The 25,334-nt window shown below is 40.4% G+C and overlaps 1 protein-coding gene across 3 annotated transcripts; it reads right to left on the bottom strand.

The window, feature by feature from the left end:
• Positions 1 to 523: 523 nt before the first annotated feature.
• On the bottom strand, positions 524 to 21,038 carry LOC137044581 (intercellular adhesion molecule 1-like). Of its 3 annotated transcripts, none has more exons than XM_067420666.1 (5): positions 20,901 to 21,038; positions 4,346 to 4,606; positions 3,924 to 4,250; positions 1,403 to 1,459; positions 524 to 1,103 (listed from the first exon to the last, which is right to left on the bottom strand). In XM_067420666.1, the coding sequence occupies exons 2-5, from the start codon at positions 4,500 to 4,502 to the stop codon at positions 1,033 to 1,035; spliced, it is 612 nt and encodes a 203-aa protein (XP_067276767.1). In that variant the 5' UTR covers positions 4,503 to 4,606; positions 20,901 to 21,038; the 3' UTR covers positions 524 to 1,032. The 3 variants fall into 3 exon arrangements, with proteins under 3 accessions (XP_067276767.1, XP_067276749.1, XP_067276758.1); XM_067420648.1 differs by having other exon boundaries at positions 20,784 to 20,990; XM_067420657.1 differs by lacking the exon at positions 20,901 to 21,038 and adding an exon at positions 5,448 to 5,611.
• Positions 21,039 to 25,334: the final 4,296 nt, after the last annotated feature.

Below are 25,334 nucleotides of genomic sequence, written 5' to 3'. Positions count from 1 at the left end.
GTCTATGCTGTTTCCCACCGGTCACTATTGTGACCGAGTATAAAACCTAATATTTCACTAACTTAACCAACATAAAATCAAAGAAGGCATACCATTTGTGTGTTAGGGAGGTCTAAGGAGTAAATTGCATGTACTCACATTGCAGGAAAAAATTTGGGATTAAACGGGTTAAGTTAATTGAGTAAATTAATACAACATTCACATCAACATATAAAACTGAAGAACAAATAAAAAAAGCCCAAGTTTAGTTTGCCGGAATTGTCCTGTGTTCTCGAAAACATCATGTGCAGAGCTGCAATAGCTTTCACAATCTTTGAATTCTGCTTACAGGAAGTGGCAACTGAACTTGTGCTCAGCTCGCACCCACACCCACACAGAAAAAAATGTAAAAGATGTTCTGAGCAATAAATATTGCTTAATACCTTAAAATGAGGTATTACAAGGTGACAAACAATCAAATATACTTGAATACTGATGTTATGAACAGTAATGTCAAAAAATACAACTGATTAATTATTCCAGCTTTGTTTTTATTTTATCAGTGTCATGTACATCAGTGTGTCATGTACATCAGTGGTTCCCAGTTGCTTTTTCTTTCTTTAGGATCCATATTTCACATTGAACCGACCTCAATACTACTAAATTTGTTTATCATATTATATATTTGTGACGGATAAATGTTTTTAAAAATTAAACAAATGATATATAAACATAAAAAAACATTGGTTTAAGGCAATACTATTTTTATGTCCAATAGTAAAAAAACAAAAACAAAATTCACAACATTTTTTAATGAATGTTCAAGAAAATGTACTTTTCAGTCACTATCATATGTTAAATTTCATGGTAACAATTAAAGGCAGGATTTTATTTATAATTAAAAGTGATGTGTAATAGCAGTTTTCCTGAACATGCATATCAAGTCATTAATTTATATTGAATTCATACTCATGATCGGTAAAGCACTACAAGTCAACAGAATAATACAGATTCCATGCAGACTAAAAATACAACACTGTGTTTAAATCTCTTCTAAATGGCAATCATTATTGCAATTATCAACTGGACGAAGGTAAAAACGGTGCAGAATGTGGGACGACTACCTGTGGAAGAAGAGCAGTGTTAATTAATGAGGGTACACTAAAAACAGAAACACACACAATGTTTTCAAAATTATAGATACAGAAGAGTGCTTCAGTGGTTTTACACTCAGTGATGAAATGTATGTGTCATAAATCAGCACAAAGGACTCAAGTCATTAGATATTTCACATGTACTCAAATTCCTTCCTCATTTTCAAAGAGAACAAATTGACTAAGCTTAATTATTTTAAATCATTATTATTTTTTAATTATAGAACAGACAGAGGATATGCAGTTAATTTTTTTCATCTATAACGGACCTGTGGATTCGAGGATGAACACTTTTCTGCCTTGTCCCTGAGAGTTTTTGCCTTTATCTGAGAAGGACAGAGAAACATTTCTCAGCACGACAGCACCATGATGAGCAGCTCTCATTTATAGATCAGCAGAAATCTTTTTTGTATGTAAATTCCCTTCACACTAATCCTTAAAGAGCATATTGCAGGTTAAATTTTTTTTGAGATAAACATATAACCTTGTATGAAAATGCCATATGAAAAGGTAATGCAGGATTTAAAATGTTTTTAAAAGACATAAGAGCACAAATTTAGCAGATAAAGTGGCCGTTTCGTTGGCTGTTTGTAAAACCGCAGTTTTTTTCAACATCGCGTCATATTACGTCACGAGAGGGAGTCGTCTGCCAAGCTCTGCATTGGCTCAGTGCAGAATAGGTTGGTATTCTGTAGTAATCAGTGTATTTTCGGTAGTTTTTCTATTTAAATTTATCATTGTCATGGAAAATGATAGTGTCCAGCCTGTCAGGACATTGAGTCCACAGGTTTCCTAAAAAAAAAAAGTAAGAAAAGCTGCATTGTGGCGTTTTGTGCAGGTGAAGAGACGGTACTTCACTTCTGCATCTGCTTTGACACACGCGGCGGTGTGTGTGTGTGTGTTCACTTTACACCGCGGATTATCAGCGATATGATGAAGTTTAACATTGCAATACTCATGTAGTTAAAGGATAATATTAAATGATTAAATACTCACACGCAATGCTTCTTGGCTATTGTTTTTACATTAATCAATTTCAACATTGATTAATACAAAGTATGTAGGCTACATAAACACACATGCATAGTCTCACACTTTTAAAAAAAAGTCTGGAATTATGTGCTGATAATGTATATTTTATTCAAGCGTATACATCGTTCATTCAAATACATACTCAAAACGTCATACACCCTCACACTATCGACGGTGAATCATCACAAAATAAACCCATAACACAGAATGAGTGAATAAAGGATCACAATAACACGTTATACTGTCTGTGGCTCGGCAGCGGCGGAGTGTGGCGGCCGGTCGCGGATCCGTCAGACGATCAGCTCGGAGAAACCGCGTGAACTGAGCACTGTAACTGAGGCGATCCGGGCGAACACACACACACACACACACACACACACACACACACACACACACACACACACACACACATGTTGGTCTATGTGGTTTACAGGGACTCTCCATAGGCGTAATGGTTTTTATACTGTACAGACATTTGATATGTCCTCATAAACCACATTTATAGTGTAATACCAGTGTAATACCCATGTAGTTATACAAATTTGTGTCCTCATAAACCACATAAACAGGCTCACACACACACACACACACACACACACACACACGAGCGTTTGCGTTAAACAGAGACTAGAGACTCAAACCAGAGACTCAATGTTGCTGCTAGCTTTAGATAGAAAACATTACTTGTGTGCAAAACAACCAGAGAAGGAGTGAGGGCGCACGTGCGTATGTATGTGTGTGTGTCATGGTGTGTGTGTGTGTGTGTGTGTAAAAAGTCACTGTAATGGTTGCAGCAACTGAGCTATAGCATAATAATACTCATAGATCTAGCCTGTGACATTGTTGTGCATGATTTGGCAATAGGGGACAGCCATGCTGGTGAAAATCAGGCCGACTTCCGATTTTTTTTTGATTTTGTATGTTTAAAAAATATCGTGAGAGAGGGAGGTGCGAGAAACGTGCTCGGCTCGTCGTGTTTTTCCTCACATGCTGCGAGCACGACCATACGAGCATCCACAATGTCCACGCGAGGGAAAAACATCGTCTGCGAGCTCGTAAGGTTATATCAGCAAAAACAGCACCGGGTAACATTACGCCCCCCGCGCCTGGCTTTAACATCTAATGTGGACGGCGAGTGTGACTTAACCAGATGGTCTGAACTTATTATCAGTTTCTGTTATTGGTATCAATACTCCTAGATGACCAATAGCAGCTTTGCGATTGCCTGATACATGATAATTATCTGCGAAGTATTGTAATCTGAGCACAGTGTTAGCGTATAATGTTATGAGCCGACTCTCTCACCTGCTCTGTTTTCCACTGTTTCTCCTCACACAACAACTCAAATCCTCTCTTCTGATCGTTGTTCTGTCTAATCCTGGCCTGTCCCTTATTGTGTGTCATAATTGCATGGCTGTGGTCTGCTATATGAGTATTAATAAACATTTATAATTTCCTCAGCGTCCGAGCTGCCATGGCGATCCATTGTTTTCCTATGGTTGAAAGTCACGGCACTCCCTCTCGTTATGTCACTTCCGGTTTGCGCATTTTTAGATGCGGAAGTAAAATTTTCTCACAAAAACGACTCAAAAAGCCTTATTAGCGTATTTACAAGTATATTTTAAAGAAATTCTAGGTACTACATTAGTTTTCTATACACTGACTCACTGGAGTCTCTAACCTGCAATATGCTCTTTAATCAATCACACTAGCAGGACTTTCAGAAAATATTAAATAAATAGCAATAAATACACTTACAATGAACTTCAACACTGAGTTTTGATGTGACTTTAGGAGGAGGTTGAGGTCCTCCTTCTCCCAGTTCCAGCTCTGCTTCACACCTGTACTGAGCTCTATCATCAGCTCTGTCTGGACGGATCAGGAGTTCAGATGTTTTATTGACTGGAGTCTTGATGGTGTCATTGAAGGTGGTTTTATTCACCAGAGTCGGTCCTTTGTACCATCTGACAGTGAGATTCTGAACAGGAGCCACATTGAGAACGTCACACTGGAGCTCATACTGGTTTCCCTCTATCATCGGTCCGTTGTGATTCACAGTGTTGATGGACACACTGTCTGGGGTCTCTGTGGAGGAAGATTTACACACACTGCAGTCATGAATGTACATGTTTGATATTTCTGAAAATGAAAACATAAAAGTATCAATAACAGAAACTCACTGTAAACAGTCACTGGGAGATCTAATTTGCACTGTGTATCATTGTAGTTTATGAAGCAGAATGGCAGAATCTCCCATTCTCTCAGGTTTGAGACTGTCCATGTGATCAGACTGACTTCTCTCATAGGCACTGCTCCCTCACTGGCCTCCCATCCCATCCCATCATGCAGGACGGAAGTGTTACAGTCGGCGGAAACAGAACTGTTGTATCTCACAACAACTCTCTGTGGGTTCAGCTGAACAGGACATGCAGCATGTGTACCTGTTAAACACATTAAGAAGGATGTGGTTTGAAAAGGATGAAGATTCAGCATTAAAGTATTAGATTACAAGCAGACACAAACTGGTGCACAGGCCTGTAGAGTTTTGTATTTTATTAAGGGTGGCCGATAACATTTACTTAAAGGTACCCTATGCAACTTCTTTTTTTGTCTTACCCTGATTCACGGTTAATCAGCTTGAGATGCTTTCCATCTAAACTAGTTATTCTATCTCTTAAGCCCAGTAATATTTTATGAGCAGTAGCAATAATCTCTCTCTCTTAGAGAAACACATTCATCCACACAAAACAGAGCTAAGCATAACCAAAACAATGTTCTAAGATTCATGAAAAGTCAGTAAAAATACAGTATAATGTACTGTATTAACTCGAAGGAATTTTCCGTATTTGTTTTACACAAATCTCAGTCGGCGGGAAACGCATGAGAAATAGAGTGCGGATCGGGCCGCATTTTTCTGTCCGAGCCCGGCCCGCGTCCGACAGAGCAGTTACCGAACTCAACCCGAGCCCGACAGGCATTAAAATATTTATCTCCGAGCCAGACCCGAGGCCGACAGTTAAAATCTATTATTTCCCTCATATACTAATGACACGTACGTTTGTTTGTGTGGAAAGCCCGCTTTTCTTAAGCAACTGTAAGGCATTCTGAAATGTTTACAGACGAGCGCATCAGCACGCGCATGGGGCATCAAACGTTACACAGAGCCCAATCAAATAGCCAACTGAAATTAAATGAACAAAGGTCAAATAAAAATGGCCCAAGCTAACAGAACAAAACATTGTAACAAAATTAAAATGCTTATTGAAATAAAAGTCATCTTACCAATTTTCTCAAACTGTCTGGTTCCTAAACTGCAACATGGGATCTATTTACACAATCCATCCATCAAAGTTTAGGATAATCGAGGTTTTATTCAGAAAAAGTATTGCATCAACTGTGGATGGCTTCAAGGCTGTCCTGCTGCCAGCAGCGCTGAAGTTGCGCTCATGACAAGGATGCCGTGGGCAATGCACTGGGCAATGCACTCACGTGTTGCGCGTTGTTGTCATGGTGACATAAACAAATTTCCGCACGCAGGAAGACGGATGTTAGGGTAATATTTTACATTTATTTTAATCACAAAAACAAACCATTGCGTCAAGTTAAACAGGCCCATCGGCTACTTGCATAATAAGCAGTTTTAAATTTAAAAGGTTCAATGCCTTATCGCGCTGACGTGACCGAGCCTGACCCGAACCCGAACGTCATTTCTAAATATCTGTCCGAACCTGGCCTGACCCGTCGGGTACCGTCGGAACCCGTCGGGCTCGGGTCGGGTATCCATCCTCTAATGAGAAACACATTTCTTTACACACACTAGGCTGCAACATATTTCGCAAGAACAGAGAAAAAAGTTCTCGCTCCCAGGGCTGCGAGAACAAAATGACGTCATGTTGTTCTCGCAGCCCAGGTATGGAGGTTCTCAACACATAGGGTGCTTTCACACCTACCTTGTTTGGTCCGGATTTTCGGACTTTTCAGTTTTTTCAAACAGACGAAATTTGGTCCGACGAAAAGAGGTAGTCTCGGTCCGGACCAAACAGAACAAAGGTTCGGTTCGTTTCTTGTGTGAAAGCATTTTCTGTATAGTTCGGACTTTCAGACCATTTACACAAAATACAAAGCTTTCTACAAAACAAATCTTAATGAAGTGGTCAAAATTATTTCTGACTCGATGTCTTTGACATATATTGCACATCTGTGCAGGTTACATCAATAGAGAGAGAAAGAAAAGCATAATGATAAGGTTAAGACATATCTTTGAATTATTCTTCATAATGCATCAAAAAAGATTCACTTTTTTTTGTTATTTATGAGTTTAAGGGATGAAATAATAGAGTTAAATTCAGTAAGAAAGAGGGGAAAGCTTAAAGGAGATTTAAGCCATCTTTGCTTGTGGATGAAGAATTTGGCATACAAGATACAGAAATTAACGATATATTCAAGGGACAGCAATTTTGGGTTTTCATAATAAAAGATAATCTCTTTGTGTATAAAGTTGTGAGTTATATTTTTGGGGGTAAAAAGGAAAGAACTTAATTCAGTCCAAAAAAGATTGGTTATATTACAATCACAAAATAAATGGGTTATTGTTTCTTCAACAAAACCACAGAAAGAACATGTTTCATCAATATCAGAATATTTAGAAATAAAAGAGTTAACAGGATAAATCTTATGAGGGATTTTATAATGAATTTCCTTGACTTTGTTAGATATGCAAAATTTACTTGGTAAAAGCCAGGCTTTTCTCCAGTTTATATCTGTTACAAGAACTCCAATAGAATTTAACCCTTGGAGTAATCTTTCTCTTCATTTGAAAGGTTTTGCGTATATGTTTTTTGTTGCACTTCTGATCTGAAATGTCAATACCATCTAAAGATAAAGCCGGATAAACGCTGTTACCTTTGCTAAACTTAAGGTGATTTTTAATTAATTGGATTAAACCCATTGGGATTGCTTTTATCAAGGTGTTGTATTCCTTTGGCGGAACTGGGAAATTATGGAGGATCAAAAATTGCTTAGAATCCAAAATATTACCAAAGTCATCAAGAATGGATAGAATGCAATTAAAGTTATTATTAAACCATCTATGGAAAAAAGGACAAAACACAATTTCCACGAGAGAAGACATTGTTGATGAAAGTTAGATAAGGAAATGGGTAATTTGCCTGGCAAAAAGTTACATTTTAATAGGAAGGATAGACCACCAAGATTGTTAAAGATCTTATTTTGAATAAAAAAACATAATGACATTGGGTTCATAAGGCATCTTTTCAGCCAATTCACTTTAAATGTGTTTATAGTATCTGCGAAGTCCAAAAAGTCAAGGCCACCTTCACTCCTGGAGTTGGAGAGTACTTCTCTTTTTAATTTGTGAGGCTTATTTTTCCAAACGAAATCCAAAAATATTTTGTTAATTTCTCTTATAGTTTTATCATTTATAAACAGAGAGAGAGCAGGGTATACAAAGCCCTTCCACCTTCGATAAAAGGACTCTACCGTATAAAGAAAGATCTCTCTGAAGCCAAATGTTAAAGATGCTTTTGGTTTTTATCATTTTATCAGAAAAATTTAATTGATGTCTGTTAACTGGGTTTTTAGTAATATAAATGCCTAGATATTTTACAGTACTTTTAACTGGGATACCTTCCAATGATGTCTCAACCATATCATGAATTGCAATAATTTCACATTTTAGAATATTAAGTTTTAGACCTGAGGCGCATGAAAATTGTTCAATCAAATTCAGAGCATTAAGTAACTGTTTTTTATCTTCTAAGAATAATGTGGTGTCATCGGCTAGCTGTGCAATTTTAAATTCCCAATCAAATATAGAAATTCCTTTCAACTTTTCATTTTGGTTAATCTTTAGGCAAAGCAGTTCTGTGGCTAAAAGAAATAAGAAAGGTGAAATCAGACAGCCCTGTCTGACTCCACGATGGATATCGAACCTTTTGGACGTCTCAAAGTTAACGATCACTGAGCTGTTAATACCTCTATAAAACATTGATACAATATCTATAAATCACTTACCAAATCCGAATAACTCTAAAGTATGAAAAATAAATTTGTGTTCTATGGAGTCGAAAGCTTTGTGAAAGTCAAGAAAGAGTATGAGACCATCTGAATGAATAAAATCAGAATAGTCTAGCATATCTAATACTAATCTAATGTTATTAGATATGTGACGGCCTTTCATGAACCCCGACTGAGATTCTGCGATAATGTGATCTAACCCAGTATTTAATCTTTTAGCATAAACGGAAGCTAATATTTTATAATCTAATGTTAATAAAGTAATAGGCCGCCAATTGTCGATTAATAAAGGGTCCTTACTTGGCTTGGGTATAAGGGAGATAACTCCCTGTTTCATAGTAGCAGTCATATCTCCCTGACTGATACATTCCTTGTACGTATGAAATAAAGGCAGTTTAATAATCTCCCAGAAGTGGAGATAAAATTCTACTGAAAGCCCGTCAATACTGGGGGATTTACCTTTTTTCATAGATTGCAAAGCTTTCTTAATTTCATCTAATGACAAATCAGCATCACAAATTTGACTATAATTACGATCAATAACTGTAATACTATGTTTAATTATATCAATAAATTTTTCACAGATGTTAGTGTCAAATTTAGAGGTATAAAGATTGCTATAAAATTTGGTAACAAATTCTGATATTTTTGGGGGGTCTTTAGAGATAATTCCATTATTTATGTGCTGAAAGAGCTTTTCATTGGCCATTTCTTTTTTTCCAGGGCAAAAAAATAACTAGAATTTCTCTCACCCTCCTCGAGCCATTTAGCCCGAGACCTTATACATGCACCTTTAGCCAACTCTAAATATGCTCTATCAAAGGCCATATTTAATTTTTTTATTTCCAAGTGCTCTTCATCTGTAATCTTATCTTTAGCTAGTAAAACATTAAGTCTATTAGTCAAGTCTGAGTCATTTTTATGTTTAAGATTTTTAAGCTCCTTACTTCTTTTAACTGCTATGTATCTGGCTTTGTATTTAAAGAACTCCCAATTTTTTTTATAATCTCCATTTAATCCGGTAAATAATTCACGGGTAAGATTAATGATACTGTCGTAAATTTTTTTGTCTTTTAATAAGGCATTATTAAGCTTCCAGTAGCCTCTCAGTCTCGGGTTATCATTGATGTCACTCAATTTTATTTCAACTAATTTATGATCTGATAAGGGGGCAGTGATGTGAGAAGTATATTTTACATAGTTAAGGAGAGAAGATGAGATTAAAAAAAAATCCATCCTAGATCTAAGAGATAAATTCCTATTGGACCAAGTAAAATCTTTGGTAGAAGGATTAAAGAAACGGCATACATCAGTGAGGGAGAGATCAGCGCAAAGGGAAAAAATGAGATCGTTATTCATCCTGCTATCAAGTCTAGGGGGATGTCTATCCAGGTGATCATCTATACATTCATTAAAATCTCCTCCTAAAATAAAATAAGAGTTATTGTATTTTTTGTTTAACTTTTGAAGTTCATCCACTAGATGAGAGAACATTACTCTGTTGGATGCACGCAAGTTGTGCCCATATACACAGCAAGCTATAAAAGTGGCATTATCTTGTTTTATAACGGCACAAACCCATCTGCCTTCCTCAGAGCACAAAGTTTCCAATACAGTTCCTTTAAACTGGTGTAACATAATAGCAGTTCCAGCTGAGTGGTTACTTCCATGGCTAAAGAAAATTGAGTTTCCCCATTGCGTCCTCCAAAACCTAACATCCGTTTCCCCTAAATGAATTTCTTGAAGAAAAATAAGATCAGCAGCACTTTTTTTACAAAATAAAAAAATTGCTTTTCTTTTTAGACTGTCCCGCAAACCTCTAACATTTAAAGTTACAACCGACAAGGATTTAAACATATACTCCATAACAAGAACTCACAAAACAAATTGAACAATTATAACAAAAAAGTTTCCTTGATTTACCCTAAATGTGAAGGGAGAGGTGGGAAATAACCCATAAAGAACTTAGTTATTGAGGTGATAACTACATAAGGAGCTTAATAGCAAGGTGACAACAATTAAAGAACAAATATAGTAACTTAGTTATATTGTGCTTGCATTTTTTGTACAGATTGTCAATCAATCGTCATCTTTTGATTTTTGCGTGGGAGGAACTTTAAGTGCAAACGGCTGTTTATCTTACATGATATCCGAATAGAAAATTTGCTTCCCGTCAATCAAAGCAAATGAATTACAGAAAGTTGCTTTCTTGCCATCCTCCCTTGCTTTTTTAACGAGAGGCCACAGTTTGTCCCGCGCTGCTCTGTCCTCCGGAGACAAAGGCTCTGAGAATCGCAGTTTATTGTCAATTAGAAACCGGCACCCTTTAGCAGCACCCCAAATGATGTCACGAATACGCCGCTGTGAGAAGAGAATTATGATCGATCTGGCCTTTCCATCTGCCCGCTTCGGACCCAGACGATGAACGACGTCGACACTGTCCTGGAGCACATCTCCGACTCCAGGAGCAATCTTCCCTAAGATGTTGAGGACCACACTTCGGACGTCCTCGTTTTCTTTTTCCACAGCACCGTGTAACTTTAGAAACCATCGCCAACTGTAACGCCTGGACTCCTGTACACTTGCTTTCAGCACTTTATTTTCCTCTTTCAGAACACGTACCTCAGCTTCCAGATGATTGAGAGCCTCCTTGTGTACACCGACATCTAAAATAAGCTGTTGTACCGTCGCTGTCAGATTTTTTATCTGTTTGGAAGTTGCCTCGGTGGTAGTTTCAATCACTGAAATCTTCTGGTTTGTTAATTGGAAACTATTATCGTGTTTTGAAGCGAGCTCACGAATAGCCGTCAAGACATCTTCACTCCCATTCACACTAGACTCCACGCGTTTAGTTTTTTTTGCGGCTGGTTTCTGAGGAGTATCCGGGAGCGATGCAATAACAACCTCATTGTCGAAAGACGGACATGTGTCGAACCATTGTGACTCGGCATCTTTCTGAATTTTCAATCCAGCGCTACTCGCAGTTGATGCGGAATCCTCAAACTGATCGACTGTATTAGACGCGTTGGAGGACATGGTGTCAAGCCAAACTTGTTCAACTTTCTTCTTTCCTTTTATCCCCATGCATACAAAATGTCAAATCGAGGTCGTATAACTTGTTTGTTTAATTTTTAACGTTATCACCGGTCAAAGTAGCAGGTTATTTCACCACTTAACCTTAGTTCCCTGAAGAGCAAACACACACACTACCACCTACATCGCCGCCATCTTGGCCCTCTCTCTGTTCATTCATTCTTGTCAAAGTTAGCCGCTGAATTGACAACACACTGACGTCAGACGCACGTCCGCTAACAAACCAATCAATGTTAAGATGCAGCCCACATAGATTATGACGACAGGGCGCCAGTGCGTCATGTAAAGTTTTTTTGTGCGCTGACATAACTGCAATGTGAAAGCAAACCAAAAAGAACCAAATGTCCAAACACGAACTTTGGTTCGGACCTTGGTGCGGACTTTCAGGTGTGAAAACGCCCTATATAGTCTGAGTAGAATTTTTTTCTTGCGGGTGTCCGAGAACTATTGTGTGATTGGTCAGACATTTAAAGTGGGCGTGGTTAATGCGGAGAAACGCAGATGATCGGCACCTGGTTTTCTCGTGAAGTAGGCCTATGGCATGTACTGGCCAGAACGAACTTTGTTCTTGTTCTTGCCACCTCGAGAAAACTGAACAAATTTCTTTGTTCTTGCAAAGTATGTTTCAAGCTTAATTGCCATTACATGCACTGATCACCATCACGTTTCAGTTTATACATGTCACATAACCTGTTTTAGAGCGTTAATTTGGTATTGTATTTTAGGTGCTATCTGACTCGTCTGTCAGACAGACCCATCGTGTTAACCGTCTTGTGTGTTCTCAAATTGTTCTCAAGATGTTCTCAAGAAGCTTTGAATGTATTTCTTACTGTTCCCTCGCTGTTTTATTTATTGAATTATCAACTTATAGTCGTTTTTGATGTCGTTTAAACTTTATGTAGGCCTAGTATTGTTCCCAGCTAGGCATAACATTAACTTTTGTAACAACGTTAATCAGCTGTGGAAAATGAACTAACGTTACAATAAGTGGTGGGTGGGTATTGGACAGTTAGGGCTTTCATCGCACGATTTTTTCCAATCTTTAATGAGACTTTATATTGACAATATCTTCGAAATACACCATTAAAATGTCCTCAACGCTAGGTGTGTGTGTGTGTTGTGATGAGCTGCAGTGCCTGTGCTTTCAGAGCTGCGTGCTTTTATTCTTTTGTGTTATTCAAATATCACACTTGAATCATATTTATAGCTACTAACTGTAGATTTGTAGCCTATGTGTGATGTAGGCCTACTTTATCTGAAAACACATCTCTCGCATTTGCTTACACTCCAGCAATTAGCCTACTCCTCCCATGTGATGTATAGGTTGTCGACCCTGGCTTAGGTTAAGAACCTAAGGTTAGGTTTTTTTTTGAAGCAAACTACTTCAGTGTAGTTAAAGGTCCCATGGCATGGGTTGTTTTATTGTTTTATAATGTCTCCTGGGGTGTACTTATATTGATAGTATGGTTTTTACATCAAAAATTTCATAATTTAGAAATAAAAGGCATTATTTCTTTATTGATATTAGCCCTCTGTTTAGAATGCTCTGTTTCAAGGGGTGTGACTGCTGTGAGTCTTCAGTGAAAACACTCACTGTTGTGATTGGCTGAAATCTTTGCATTTAAATTAGATAACGTGCGGATGGGGGTGTGGTTTAGTTAGGCGCGACTGGCGAGCAAGGGGGTAATCTAGCACTCTGAAAGCGTTCCACCCATAGGGGCGGCCATTGCTAACCAAGCCATCACCTGCTGTTAGCATCCCATTGACTCCCATTCATTTTTGAGTCACTTTGACAGTGAATAACTTTACATCAGAGCCGTTTAAAGACTCAATTTGTTTATTTATAAATAAACACGACAATGCATAAAAGGCTTCATTACCTTGTATCTTACACTATCGCCCGCAGAAGCTGTTTTTGTAAAAATAGGCTAACGATTACGTCATAACCAACGCGACTCTGTCGCACAGTTGAGAAATTACCGTATAGACCTGAGGAGACGCTCGCAGGCAATCTTTTACTGTCTATGAGACAGTCGGGGGGACGTGGAGACATAAAGTCTGATAAAGTCAAGGGAGAAGAATGGGGAGAAGCCCAAAGTGAGCCAAAAGCAACGGGAGAAAATATTTAAACAACGGGATTCAGCTTTCACTTTCCACATCTACTAGAAGACTTACAGCTGTCCGACAGGTTGCTCACGTCACATCTACGTTGTCAAGCTCAGCCATCAGGAAGTGAGTGCTCCTTTACTGACATCACTTAATGCCGTAGAAGTCAATGGGATCGCTCCGTCCATTTCTTTTACTGTCTATGCTCGCGAGCAGAGCAACGCTGCCAGTCGAGAGAGAGACAGAGATAAACTGAGCTGGGGAAAGATTGCTGAGGAAGTGTTATTGTACCGAGTTTTTGAGAGCTCTCAAAAATCTAGAGTATCTGAGAGCTCTGAATAAACACGAGTGAACTTTGCAACGTTATTTCTCTCACAAAATGCTTTCACCACAGCTAACAACAAACACGACATCGCCATGATACAGTAAGAGCTTCTGTTAAGCATAAAGACCAGCGTCATTCAAACGTTTGAATGCTCTCTGTAGTTTAATAATTTAAATAACAGATTTGTTTCATGCTGCTAACAGAAATTACGTGAGGTTGATGGTTTTAGTCACTGGCTTGATTTACTGATGCATCAAGATTGCCAGCTGCAGGACTGACAGTATTAAACGATTTAGAAAGAAAGTCTGAGTGAACTTGAATGATTAGCTACACATCAGAGCTCACTGATCCCAGATCAGACATTAATGAACACTGTTACTCACTGTTTGTGGCGGTGCTGTTGAATCCGTATCCACTGATAAACTGACTCCTTTCTCTACTAATTCTCTGGGCGGGCAAAGCAGAGGAAGGGGAGGAAACCTTTCCTGGTATGACGTCATAACAGGAGAATTCTAGATCAGCTCGTCTGAGCTCTCATTTTCTCACAGGCAGAGAAAGACACCCTGAACTCGTTTTATACTGATCAAAATTTCTAGCCACTTGGGGACAATATTCAGGCTAGGGGAACTCTTATTAATGTTGAAAAACCTCATAAAATAAAAATGTCATGCCATGGGACCTTTAATATGTGGCGATAACATCACGCTTATCATGGAAGATTTGAAGTTGTGACGATCGGGTGTGAGTGTAGGCGGTTTGTTTTTAACAGCTGATACGGTGATGTTAGAGCTGATCCGAACATCACTTGTTCATTTCAAGTAAGCCTACCAAGAAAGCCTACAAAGCTTTCAGAAGACAGTAAAGGTTTATGTCATGCCTGAGCTGAAACATGAAAGTTTAGTTGCACAACATAAATATAATGTTTAGGAATTATTGCTATTTATATTACTATTATTTTGGTTTATTAGTTGTAGGTTTAGTTTTAGATTGAACTATGTTTACCTTTTTAAAGTAATTTGAAATAGATTTTTATATATGATAATTGTATGCATTAAATTTGTTTAGTTTTACAGTTATTATGCAGTTTCAGCAATAAAACTTAATTTTTAGTATTGCTCTTTAAAAAAGAAAAAGTAATTATCTGACTAATCAAACGATTAAATGCTAGATTAAAGGTGCACTATGCAGCTTTTGTCCACTGGAGGGCGCCTATGCAAAACAAATGCGTAGTTTGATGACGCAAAGTGTGAGCGCAGCATCTTGGGAGATGTGGTCTTCTCATCACAACCGGTGAAAAATAGGACTCGGGCAGAAATCACGTTCATGCATGTGGTTATTAACGTTACTGTAGTCTAAAGCAGAGCAGGATCGAGTGTTATGGACCTGAGCACAGCTGCTGGAGCGATTGTTAAACAAATACCCGCCTTGCGAATACCGGGACTTTTATTATGACGGGACGGGACTCATTTGCCGGGCGCCTGCACAGATCCGCTCTTCCGGTTATGATTTTGAGGTAATGGAGCTCTGTTTATCATATTAGATACATTAAAGTGTGTTTAAAACGATGTTATGACGTTACTCCGTGCGTTCGGTTGTTCACACTGCTAAGAGTAAAGCGCTCCTGCCAAATAAAAGCCGAAACCGAGGGTAACGCAGATATGACGCAATTGACAGGCGACTCCCTCAAATGCAATGCTGCAACGTCCCTGTCCTTAGTTAAAATAGCAATTTTCTCACAATTTACAAATAGTTGGAAACATCTGGGATATTGTAGGTACTCAACTGAACAAAATATATAACACTGGCATAGTGGTTTTTGGATATTTTACTGCAAAAATACTACATAGTTCACCTTTAATCCATTACAAAAAGAATCGATAGCTGCACCCTACTAACATCATTAAATGTATGCATAATTTTTCATGTCAAATTTGATTAAAGAATTTTGGTTATAAGACACTATATAGTATATATATATATATATATATATATATATATATATATATATATATATATATATATATATATATATATATATAATACTTTGCGTGCTTTATTTATTTCGGTAGTGAAGTTAAACAGGCAACTTGTCCTTCAATAGTCCTTCAAAATAATTCACTTATCCCAGATCTCTGTCAAGCCCTGATTAAATAAGTATTTTCAACACATGTCTGCATGTTACTCAGTTTCAGTTTCATTTATTTCATTACTTGTGTTGCTAAAAAAAAAAAACGTGTTCCTTTCTTTAAGAGTTTTCCTGGCAATAAACCCTGAATGAGGATCAAAGGCTGAGATGAAGGGATCGAAACAACATCAACACATTCCTCCCAAGATTTCAGAGGTTCCTATATAATTTTTTTTTTTTTTGAAAATCCATGTACAATTTTAGCTTTTTTTCCAAACTTAAACTGAGCAGTAATTGCTTCAAATAGGCACATGGAAAGAGGTAATGATCACACACAGATACATGGAGCCCTGCATCCCACTTAATGCTCTTATTTTAAGGAAAATTGCCACAAACACTGGAACATTTTAAAGATGTCTAGCAATTGTTAATGATATTGATGGGTTGGTGCTGTGGTGTTGTTGTTGTTTTTTTTTTTTTAAATGGTTGTAAATCTCTAAAATTCGCTTGTTTTGAATCGTTACTTTGTTACCAATCTTTGGTGTCAGTATCCTACATTGTTATATTTGTCTTTTGCTCTTAAAGGGTTAGTTCACCCCAACATTTTAATTGTGTCAATAATTAGTACTTATCCTCATGTCGTTCAACACAGCAAGACTTTTGTTCATCTTCAGACACAGATGAAGATATCAGATGAATAACTAAATAACGACTTGTATAGTGATTGGCCGATTTCAAAACAAAGTTTCAGAGTTTCAGAGTTTCACAGTTATGAAGTTTAACATTTTGACAGTGCAACACTTGTACACATATGCATGTTTATAGTTGTCTTGCTGTTAAGTGTATTTTTTATTTCAGCTTAAGATTCATTTCATTTGTACAACAAAATATATTCAATGCATTTAATAATGTTTACCAAAGATAAAAATAAACCATGTTTGGTTTCTGTATTTTGGTTTGTGCTGCATTTATTTGACCATGTTTATTGAATCAAAAAACAGCATTGCTGGTAATGGATGCCATTTTAATGTATTTTGGCAAAACTTTAGTGATTTATATACAAAACTAGTACAAAATTTCAGTTTTCAAAATTTAAATTATTAACGGAAGTGTATGTAAATGTTATGGAGGTTGTCCTGTAAATCTACAGAATTTTCTGTTTTTTTGACTGACAGAAATGTCTGTGAAAGTACAGTAGGTGTACTGTAAATCTACGGAATCTTCCGTTTTAGAGTTGAAGGAAATGTCCGTAACTACAGGTCCTTCTCAAAAAATTTGCATACTGTGATAAAGTTCATTATTTTCCATAATGTAATGATAAAAAATAAACTTTCATATATTTTAGATTCATTGCACACCAACTGAAATATTTCAGGTCTTTTATTGTTTTAATACTGATGATTTTGGCATACAGCTCATGAAAACCCAAAATTCCTGTTTCTTAAAATTTACATATCATGAAAAGGTTCCCTAAACGAGCTCTTAACCTAATCATCTGAATCAACTGATTAACTCTAAACACCTGCAAAAGATTCCTGAGGCTTTTAAAAACTCCCAGCCTGGTTCATTACTTAAAACCGCAATCATGGGTAGGACTGCCGACCTGACTGCTGTCCAGAAGGCCATCATTGACACCCTCAAGCGAGAGGTTAAGACACAGAAAGAAATTTCTGAACGAATAGGCTGTTCCCAGAGTGCTGTATCAAGGCACCTCAGTGGGAAGTCTGTGGGAAGGAAAGTGTGGCAAAAAACGCTGCACAACGAGAAGAGGTGACCGGACCCTGAGGAAGATTGTGGAGAAGGACCGATTCCTGACCTTGGAGGACCTGCGGAAGAAGTGGACTGAGTCTGGAGTAGAAACATCCAGAGCCACCGTGCACAGGCGTGTGCAGGAAATGGGCTACAGGTGCCGCATTCCCTAGGTCAAGACACTTTGGGCCACAGAGAAGCAGCACTGGACTGTTGCTCAGTGGTCCAAAGTACTTTTTTCAGATGAAAGCAAATTTTGCATGTCATTCGGAAATCAAGGTGCCAGAGTCTGGAGGAAGACTGAGGAGAAGGAAATGCTAAAATGCCTGAAGTCCAGTGTCAAGTACCCACAGTCAGTGATGGTCTGGGGTGCCATGTCAGCTGCTGGTGTTGGTCCACTGTGTTTTATCAAGGGCAGGGTCAATGCAGCTAGCTATCAGGAGATTTTGGAGCACTTCATGCTTTCATCTGCTGAAAAGCTTTATGGAGATGAAGATTTCGTTTTTCAGCACGACCTGGCACCTGCTCACAGTGCCAAAACCACTGGTAAATGGTTTACTGACCATGGTATTACTGTGCTCAATTGGCCTGCCAACTCTCCTGACCTGAACCCCATAGAGAATCTGTGGGATATTGTGAAGAGAAAGTTGAGAGACGAGAGACCCAACACTCTGGATGAGCTTAAAAGGTCCCGTTCTTCGCGATTCCATCTTTCAAACTTTAGTTAGTGTGTAATGTTGCTGTTACCTGTAAAATTATAAAGCGCAAAGTTCAATGCCAAGCGAGATATTTTATTTAACAGAAGTTCCTTTTCAAAGCCTACAGCGAACGGCCGGTTTGGATTACACCCCTGCACTTCCTTCAGAAATGACGTCACTAGAACCGTTTGTTGACTAACCCTTCGCCCACAAGAACACACAATATAGGGGGCGTGGTCTTGTTGCTCTCCCACGTGGAGAAGAGCGCACATTCAGCGCTTGCATCTCCCTGTTATGGTAAAAGGCGGGACCTTTCCGGGCAAAGTGCGCTAAGCTGCTGTCCAATCACAACACGGGAAGCGCTGGCCCAATCAGAACTCATTACGTGTTTCTGAAGGAGGGACGTCATAGAACAAGGAAATCATCAGGCCGCTTTTAGGACAGCGAAACAGCGCTGTACAGATAAGTCAATTGTGTGAAAAATACTGTTTTTTTTACACGCGAAACATGAACTCATGTTATATTGCACACTGTAAACATAATCAAAGCTTCGAAAACACGCGAAGAACGGGACCTTTAAAGGGGGGGTGAAATGCTGTTTCATGCATACTGAGCTTTTTACACTGTTAAAGACTTGGATTCCCATCCTAAACATAGACAAAGTTTCAAAAACTAATGTTGGACGTTTGATGGAGTATTTCTGTGTCAAAAATACTCCTTCCGGTTTCTCACAAGTTTCGGCGAGTTTTTTTCGAGTATGGGTCTACTTGACGTTAATAGATCGGAAGGTCCTTGTATGGGCCGTACGGGCTCTTCTCCCGGTAGGGTGCGCGTTCGGGTGACTAGAGCGAGAGAGGACATGCATGCCCATCAAGACTCTCTCAGGTCCAGATCCAGGCGCCGCGCTCCACTTTATTCCTTTGGGTGACATCAAGCGACTTCAACGCTTCAGCACAGCATTCCGGGAAGGCAGCGCTGCATTTGAACCGATTTGAACGCAGAAATGACGGGAAGCTTCACAACATCGCGTTTCTCCACGGTCACTGCTGTCAGGACTTCACCAAATCATACCAAAGAAGTGTGTTTTTGACGGAGCGGTCCCAGCGATAAAGGTTCAGTCCTGCTTTGGAAGCAGCTGGTGAGTAAAATTGCTTCAAATGTCTATGCTGTTGCCTCGTCGCGTGAGTAAACATCAGTAAACGACACGATCGCGTGCTTCGTCATTCAAATGCGCTAACGCACTCTATTGTGTTGTTCTATGTACACTAGTCTGACGTGCAAAGAGACAGTAAACACACACAAATGTTGACAGGCCACTAAATACAGTACATACCACAGAAACGGACGTCCTGCTGTTGCTGTTTCTCCTGTTCAATTTATTTCAGCCTCCGAATGATTCTGGATCAGTATCTGTATAAGCTGAGCTGGATAGCCATGAGTTTCTCCACGCTTGAGGACGTCACCGCTTTGCGCTCGTCATTCTTTAGCTCCGCCCACTCGATTCGCCTCCAGGCGCTCGGTTTTTTCCGGAAAGACTCGGTACAACCCATATTTCTTTTATAAATATAATAAAACTAAAGACTTTTCAGAGATATGAAGGATGCAATACTACTCTATAGGTACTCAAGATTGACATGAGATTGACTGAAACTGAGTGTTTCACCCCCCCTTTAAGGCCGCTATCGAAGCATCCTGGGCCTCCATTACACCTCAGCAGTGCCACAGGCTGATCGCCTCCATGCCACGCCGCACTGAAGCAGTCATTTCTGCAAAAAGATTCCTGACCAAGTATTGAATGCATAACTGAACATAATTATTTGAAGGTTGACTTTTTTTGTAAACACTTTTTTATTGGTCGGATTACATTTTTTAAAATAGGAATTTTGGGTTTTCATGAGCTGTATGCCAAAATCATCATTGTTAAAACAATAAAAGACCTGAAATATTTCAGTTGGTGTGCAATGAATCTAAAATATATGAAAGTTTATTTTTTATCATTACATTATGGAAAATAATGAACTTTATCACAATATGCTAATTTTTTGAGAAGGACCTGTATTAAGATGTAGTTGAAGGGTCAACAGTCTAATTATTGATGTCATTAAATAAAATAACTACAGATGTAATTACCTGCAGTTAATTTTTTTTTAAAATAAGCACTATGTAAAACATCCATGACCACAATAAGAGCATTGTATAAAATTATTAATTTAAATATTAGTGCTTAGTAGTTAAAGACAGTGATAAAGTGGGACCTAAAAAGCTTTACTATTAGCAAGACAACATTTCAAAAGGGTTAGTCCAAATTTGAAGTCAACTAAACAGAAATTAATATAACGCTTCAAAATCTGGTCTTAAGACAGAAACAAAGTTATAATAACTAAGCCTACACAATAAAGAAAAGCTAATTTTTTAAAACATAATTTAGTCTAATTCCAGATAACGCATCAGAAGAATAAAAGACATAATGAAGTCAACATACAAACCTGCGAAATACAGAAGCTGTGAAGCTGCCGAGAAATAAACAAGTCCAAAGAAATGTTGAGGCATATTTTATGCTCAGAGAAAAACAACTGATCAGAAATGCTGTAAATAAGACGCACCTTTATCACTGTGACTCTGACTGTAAGTCTGTGACTGAGTAGCTTTATCTCGAACAACGCAATAAGGAATACAAAAAATAAACTAACCACCTCCCCCAAAAAACGGAAAACTAACAGACCCAGAAACGAAACAAAATGAAATTAGAAAGAACCTGAATCTTTGGGTTTACAACAGCTGTAGATGACACTGATGTTGGTTGACACGGAGTTCTTTGATTCGTAATAATTGTATGTTCTCACATTCATTTAACATCATTTAAAAAATCTAAAGTTTTTCTGAAAATCACATTGTCCAGAAAAAGATATTGTTTTAATGCATACAGCGCCCACCTGCGGCAATTGAATAGGACGCAGAGACATCTGAATGACATCAACTGTAAGGGTTTATCACAACACTTCTTACAAGATCCAGGTTGAGAGGTCAGATTGTTGCCTGGGATCCTGTGAAATGTACAGTAACGGTGTTAGGGCTCTGAACCCAGCAAACACAGAACGTTCCCCTAACGTTAGTTTTTGGTTCCCATTTGGTTATTTTTTGGGAACCAAATACTAACGTTAGGGGAACGTTCTTTTTAGGTTTTATTTTTTAACAACCATAAAATAACGGTCCCAGAACGTTGCAGGGTGGTTACTTTTAAATAACCAAGAAATAACTATTAGAGAACGTTACCTAATGGTTATTTTTAGGTTATTATTTTGCAACCATAAAACAACGTTCCTAGAACATTGGAGGGTGGTTATTTTTTTAATAACCAAGAAATAACTTAAAGAGAACGTTCTCTAATGATTATTTTTAGGTTATTATTTTACAACCATAAAATAACGTTCCCAGAACGTTGCAGGGTGGTTACTTTTAAATAACCAACAAAATAACTATTAGAGAATGCTACCTAATGGTTATTTTTAGCTTATTATTTTGCAACCATAAAACAACGTTCCCAGAACGTTGGAGGGTGGTTATTTTTAAATAACCAAGAAATAACTAGTAGAGAACATTACCTAATGGTTAATTTTAGGTTATTATTTTGCAACCATAAAACAACGTTCCTAGAATTGAAGGTTATTTTTTGAATAAACTAACAACTTATAGAGAACCTTTCATAATGGTTATTTTTAGGTTATTTTGTAACCATAACATTCCAGGGTGTTTTTTTTATAACCTATAAACAACTTACATTTTTTTTTTATTACTTATAAAGCATAGATTACCTAATGGTATTATTATTATCTGCACACTTTAGCATTGCCAGGTGTGAATAACAAAACGTGACTTTTCATAGCTGAAATAAGCTAGGGTTAAGCAAAGTGAAAAGACAACCATAAATTCATGTTTGTATTCATTGCAAGCAAGCTCTCCAGCACGCGTTTTCTCCAACAGCACACACTTCTCCTCACCTCACAAATCTGCTTTGTTACCCTTGTGTCATACCGTCGTATAAGAGAACATTTATTAAATAGTATTAAAGTCTGGACAGAATAATAGATTAAAAAAAACTATACCATTAGGTGTCAGAATATTTTTGTACTCAGCTCACTAGGGGGTTAAATGTTAGGCAATCAGGCAAGGTTTTTTTTTTTAATCAGGTTTTTTAAGGTATACACATTGCTGAGCAATCTTTTGATCAAGAAAAAAACAAAACACCACAATTACACAGTGTTGAACAGTTTTATTAAAATAGGAACAAATTAAACAAACCACAGTTTTACAATGGACATTTATACCTCAGATATATATATATATATATATATATATATATATATATATATATATATATATATATATATATATATATATATATATATATATATATATATATATGATCAACTAATGCAGAGAACCAACCAATTCCAAAGGTTGAGGGTTTACAGCTTTTTTTCCCACTGTACTCTCAAATGTACTTATTCTGCTGTAAAAAAAAATGTTTTACACATTTAACTTAACAGCTCTCTTTACATATACACAATTATAATATACTCCTAAATCTACTAAATAAATGTACTCCTATCCGGCTAGCTGGAAAAAACACAATCACTTTCTGTCACATGCCTGTCCTGTCGTGTGTGCACTTGTGGGTTTTGTTATGTTGAGCATGTGCTCGTGTCCCTGTCAGTTCCCTCCCCCTTGTTATCTGATTATTGGTTAATTTGCCCCACCTGTTCTCCCTCATTATCTGCCTTGTTTGTTCCCTTTATAATCTCCCTGTGTTTGTCAGTCTGTGTTGGATCCTTGTGTAATGTCTGCGTCTCCCGTTCCCCCAGTGACTTCTGTTGGTATGTTTTGAGTTTTAGTTTATGTTCTATTATGTGTTTTGCCCCCTCGTGGGTGTTTGTTTTGTATATATGTTTTATTTGTTATAAATATATATCCTTTTCTGCACTTGAGTCCTCGCACCATTTCCTTTGTCTGTAACGTGACAGAAGGATCCAACCATACAATGAGGACTCAGCAGAGAAGTTCTCCCTCGGTGCCAGTCCCGGGGGTCCCGAGTCCGGGAATCCCGAGTCCAGACATGGCCTGGAGGGCTGTTATGGGAGGCTTTGTGGTGGCAGTCCTGCAAGCTTGGGAGAAGCACAGGGTGTCATCCACAACTCCGGTGGTCCCAGTTCCGGTGGATCGTGTTCCGGTGGTCCCAGTTCCGGTGGTCCCTGTGCCGGTGGATCGTGTTCCGGTGGATCGTGTTCCGGTGGTCCCTGTGCCGGTGGATCGTGTTCCGGTGGTCCCTGTGCCGGTGGATCGTGTTCCGGTGGTCCCTGTGCCGGTGGATCGTTTTCCGGTGGTCCCTGTGCCGGTGGACTCCGTTCCGGTGGTCCCGAGTCCGGAAACGGCCTGGAGGGCTGTGATGGGATGCTTTGTGGTGGCAGTCCTGCATGCGTGGAAGGAGCACAGGGCTTTATCCGAAGCCCCGGAGGCAGTTCCGGTGGTCCCAGTTCCGGCGGATCGTGTTCCGGTGGTCCCTGTGCCGGTGGATCGTGTTCCGGTGGTCCCTGTGCTGGTGGATCGTGTTCCGGTGGTCCCAGTTCCGGCAGATCATGTTCCGGTGGTCCCAATGCCAGCAGATCGTATTCCGGTGGTCCCAGTGCTGGTGGATACTGCTGGACTGGAGAAGTTTCCCAAACGCCCTGCCTGCGCCGCTGAGGCGTCCTGCTCTCCCTGCGCCGCTGAGGCGTCCTGCTCTCCCTGCGCCGCTGAGGCGTCCTGCTCTCCCTGCGCCCCTGAGGCGTCCTGCTCTCCCTGCGCCCCTGAGGCGTCCTGCTCTCCGTGCGCCGCTGAGGCGCCCTGCTCTCCGTGCGCCGCTGAGGCGCCCTGCTCTCCGTGCGCCGCTGAGGCGCCCTGCTCTCCGTGCGCCGCTGAGGCGCCCTGCTCTCCGTGCGCCGCTGAGGCGTCCTGCTCTCCGTGCGCCGCTGAGGCGTCCTGCTCTCCGTGCGCCGCTGAGGCGTCCTGCTCTCCGTGCGCCGCTGAGGCGTCCTGCTCTCCGTGCGCCCCTGAGGCGTCCTGCTCTCCGTGCGCCGCTGAGGCGTCCTGCTCTCCGTGCGCCGCTGAGGCGTCCTGCTCTCCGTGCGCCGCTGAGGCGTCCTGCTCTCCGTGCGCCGCTGAGGCGTCCTGCTCTCCGTGCGCCGCTGAGGCGTCCTGCTCTCCGTGCGCCGCTGAGGCGTCCTGCTCTCCGTGCGCCGCTGAGGCGTCCTGCTCTCCGTGCGCCGCTGAGGCGTCCTGCCCTCCGTGCGCCGCTGAGGCGTCCTGCCCTCCGTGCGCCCCTGAGGCGTCCTGCCCTCCGTGCGCCGCTGAGGCGTCCTGCCCTCCGTGCGCCGCTGAGGCGTCCTGCCCTCCGTGCGCCGCTGAGGCGTCCTGCCCTCCGTGCGCCGCTGAGGCGTCCTGCCCTCCGTGCGCCGCTGAGGCGTCCTGCTCTCCGTGCGCCGCTGAGGCGTCCTGCTCTCCGTGCGCCGCTGAGGCGTCCTGCTCTCCGTGCGCCGCTGAGGCGTCCTGCTCTCCGTGCGCCGCTGAGGCGTCCTGCTCTCCGTGCGCCGCTGAGGCGTCCTGCTCTCCGTGCGCCGCTGAGGCGTCCTGCTCTCCGTGCGCCGCTGAGGCGTCCTGCTCTCCGTGCGCCGCTGAGGCGTCCTGCTCTCCGTGCGCCGCTGAGGCGTCCTGCTCTCCGTGCGCCGCTGAGGCGTCCTGCTCTCCGTGCGCCGCTGAGGCGTCCTGCTCTCCGTGCGCCGCTGAGGCGTCCTGCTCTCCGTGCGCCGCTGAGGCGTCCTGCTCTCCGTGCGCCGCTGAGGCGTCCTGCTCTCCGTGCGCCGCTGAGGCGTCCTGCTCTCCGTGCGCCGCTGAGGCGTCCTGCTCTCCGTGCGCCGCTGAGGCGTCCTGCTCTCCGTGCGCCGCTGAGGCGTCCTGCTCTCCGTGCGCCGCTGAGGCGTCCTGCTCTCCGTGCGCCGCTGAGG

This window comes from Pseudorasbora parva, chromosome 2 (genome assembly GCF_024679245.1).
Source record: "Pseudorasbora parva isolate DD20220531a chromosome 2, ASM2467924v1, whole genome shotgun sequence".
Classification (NCBI taxonomy): domain Eukaryota; kingdom Metazoa; phylum Chordata; class Actinopteri; order Cypriniformes; family Gobionidae; genus Pseudorasbora; species Pseudorasbora parva.
Note: the sequence above shows the minus strand (reverse complement) of the source record. Positions and strands in the feature narration are given on the sequence as shown.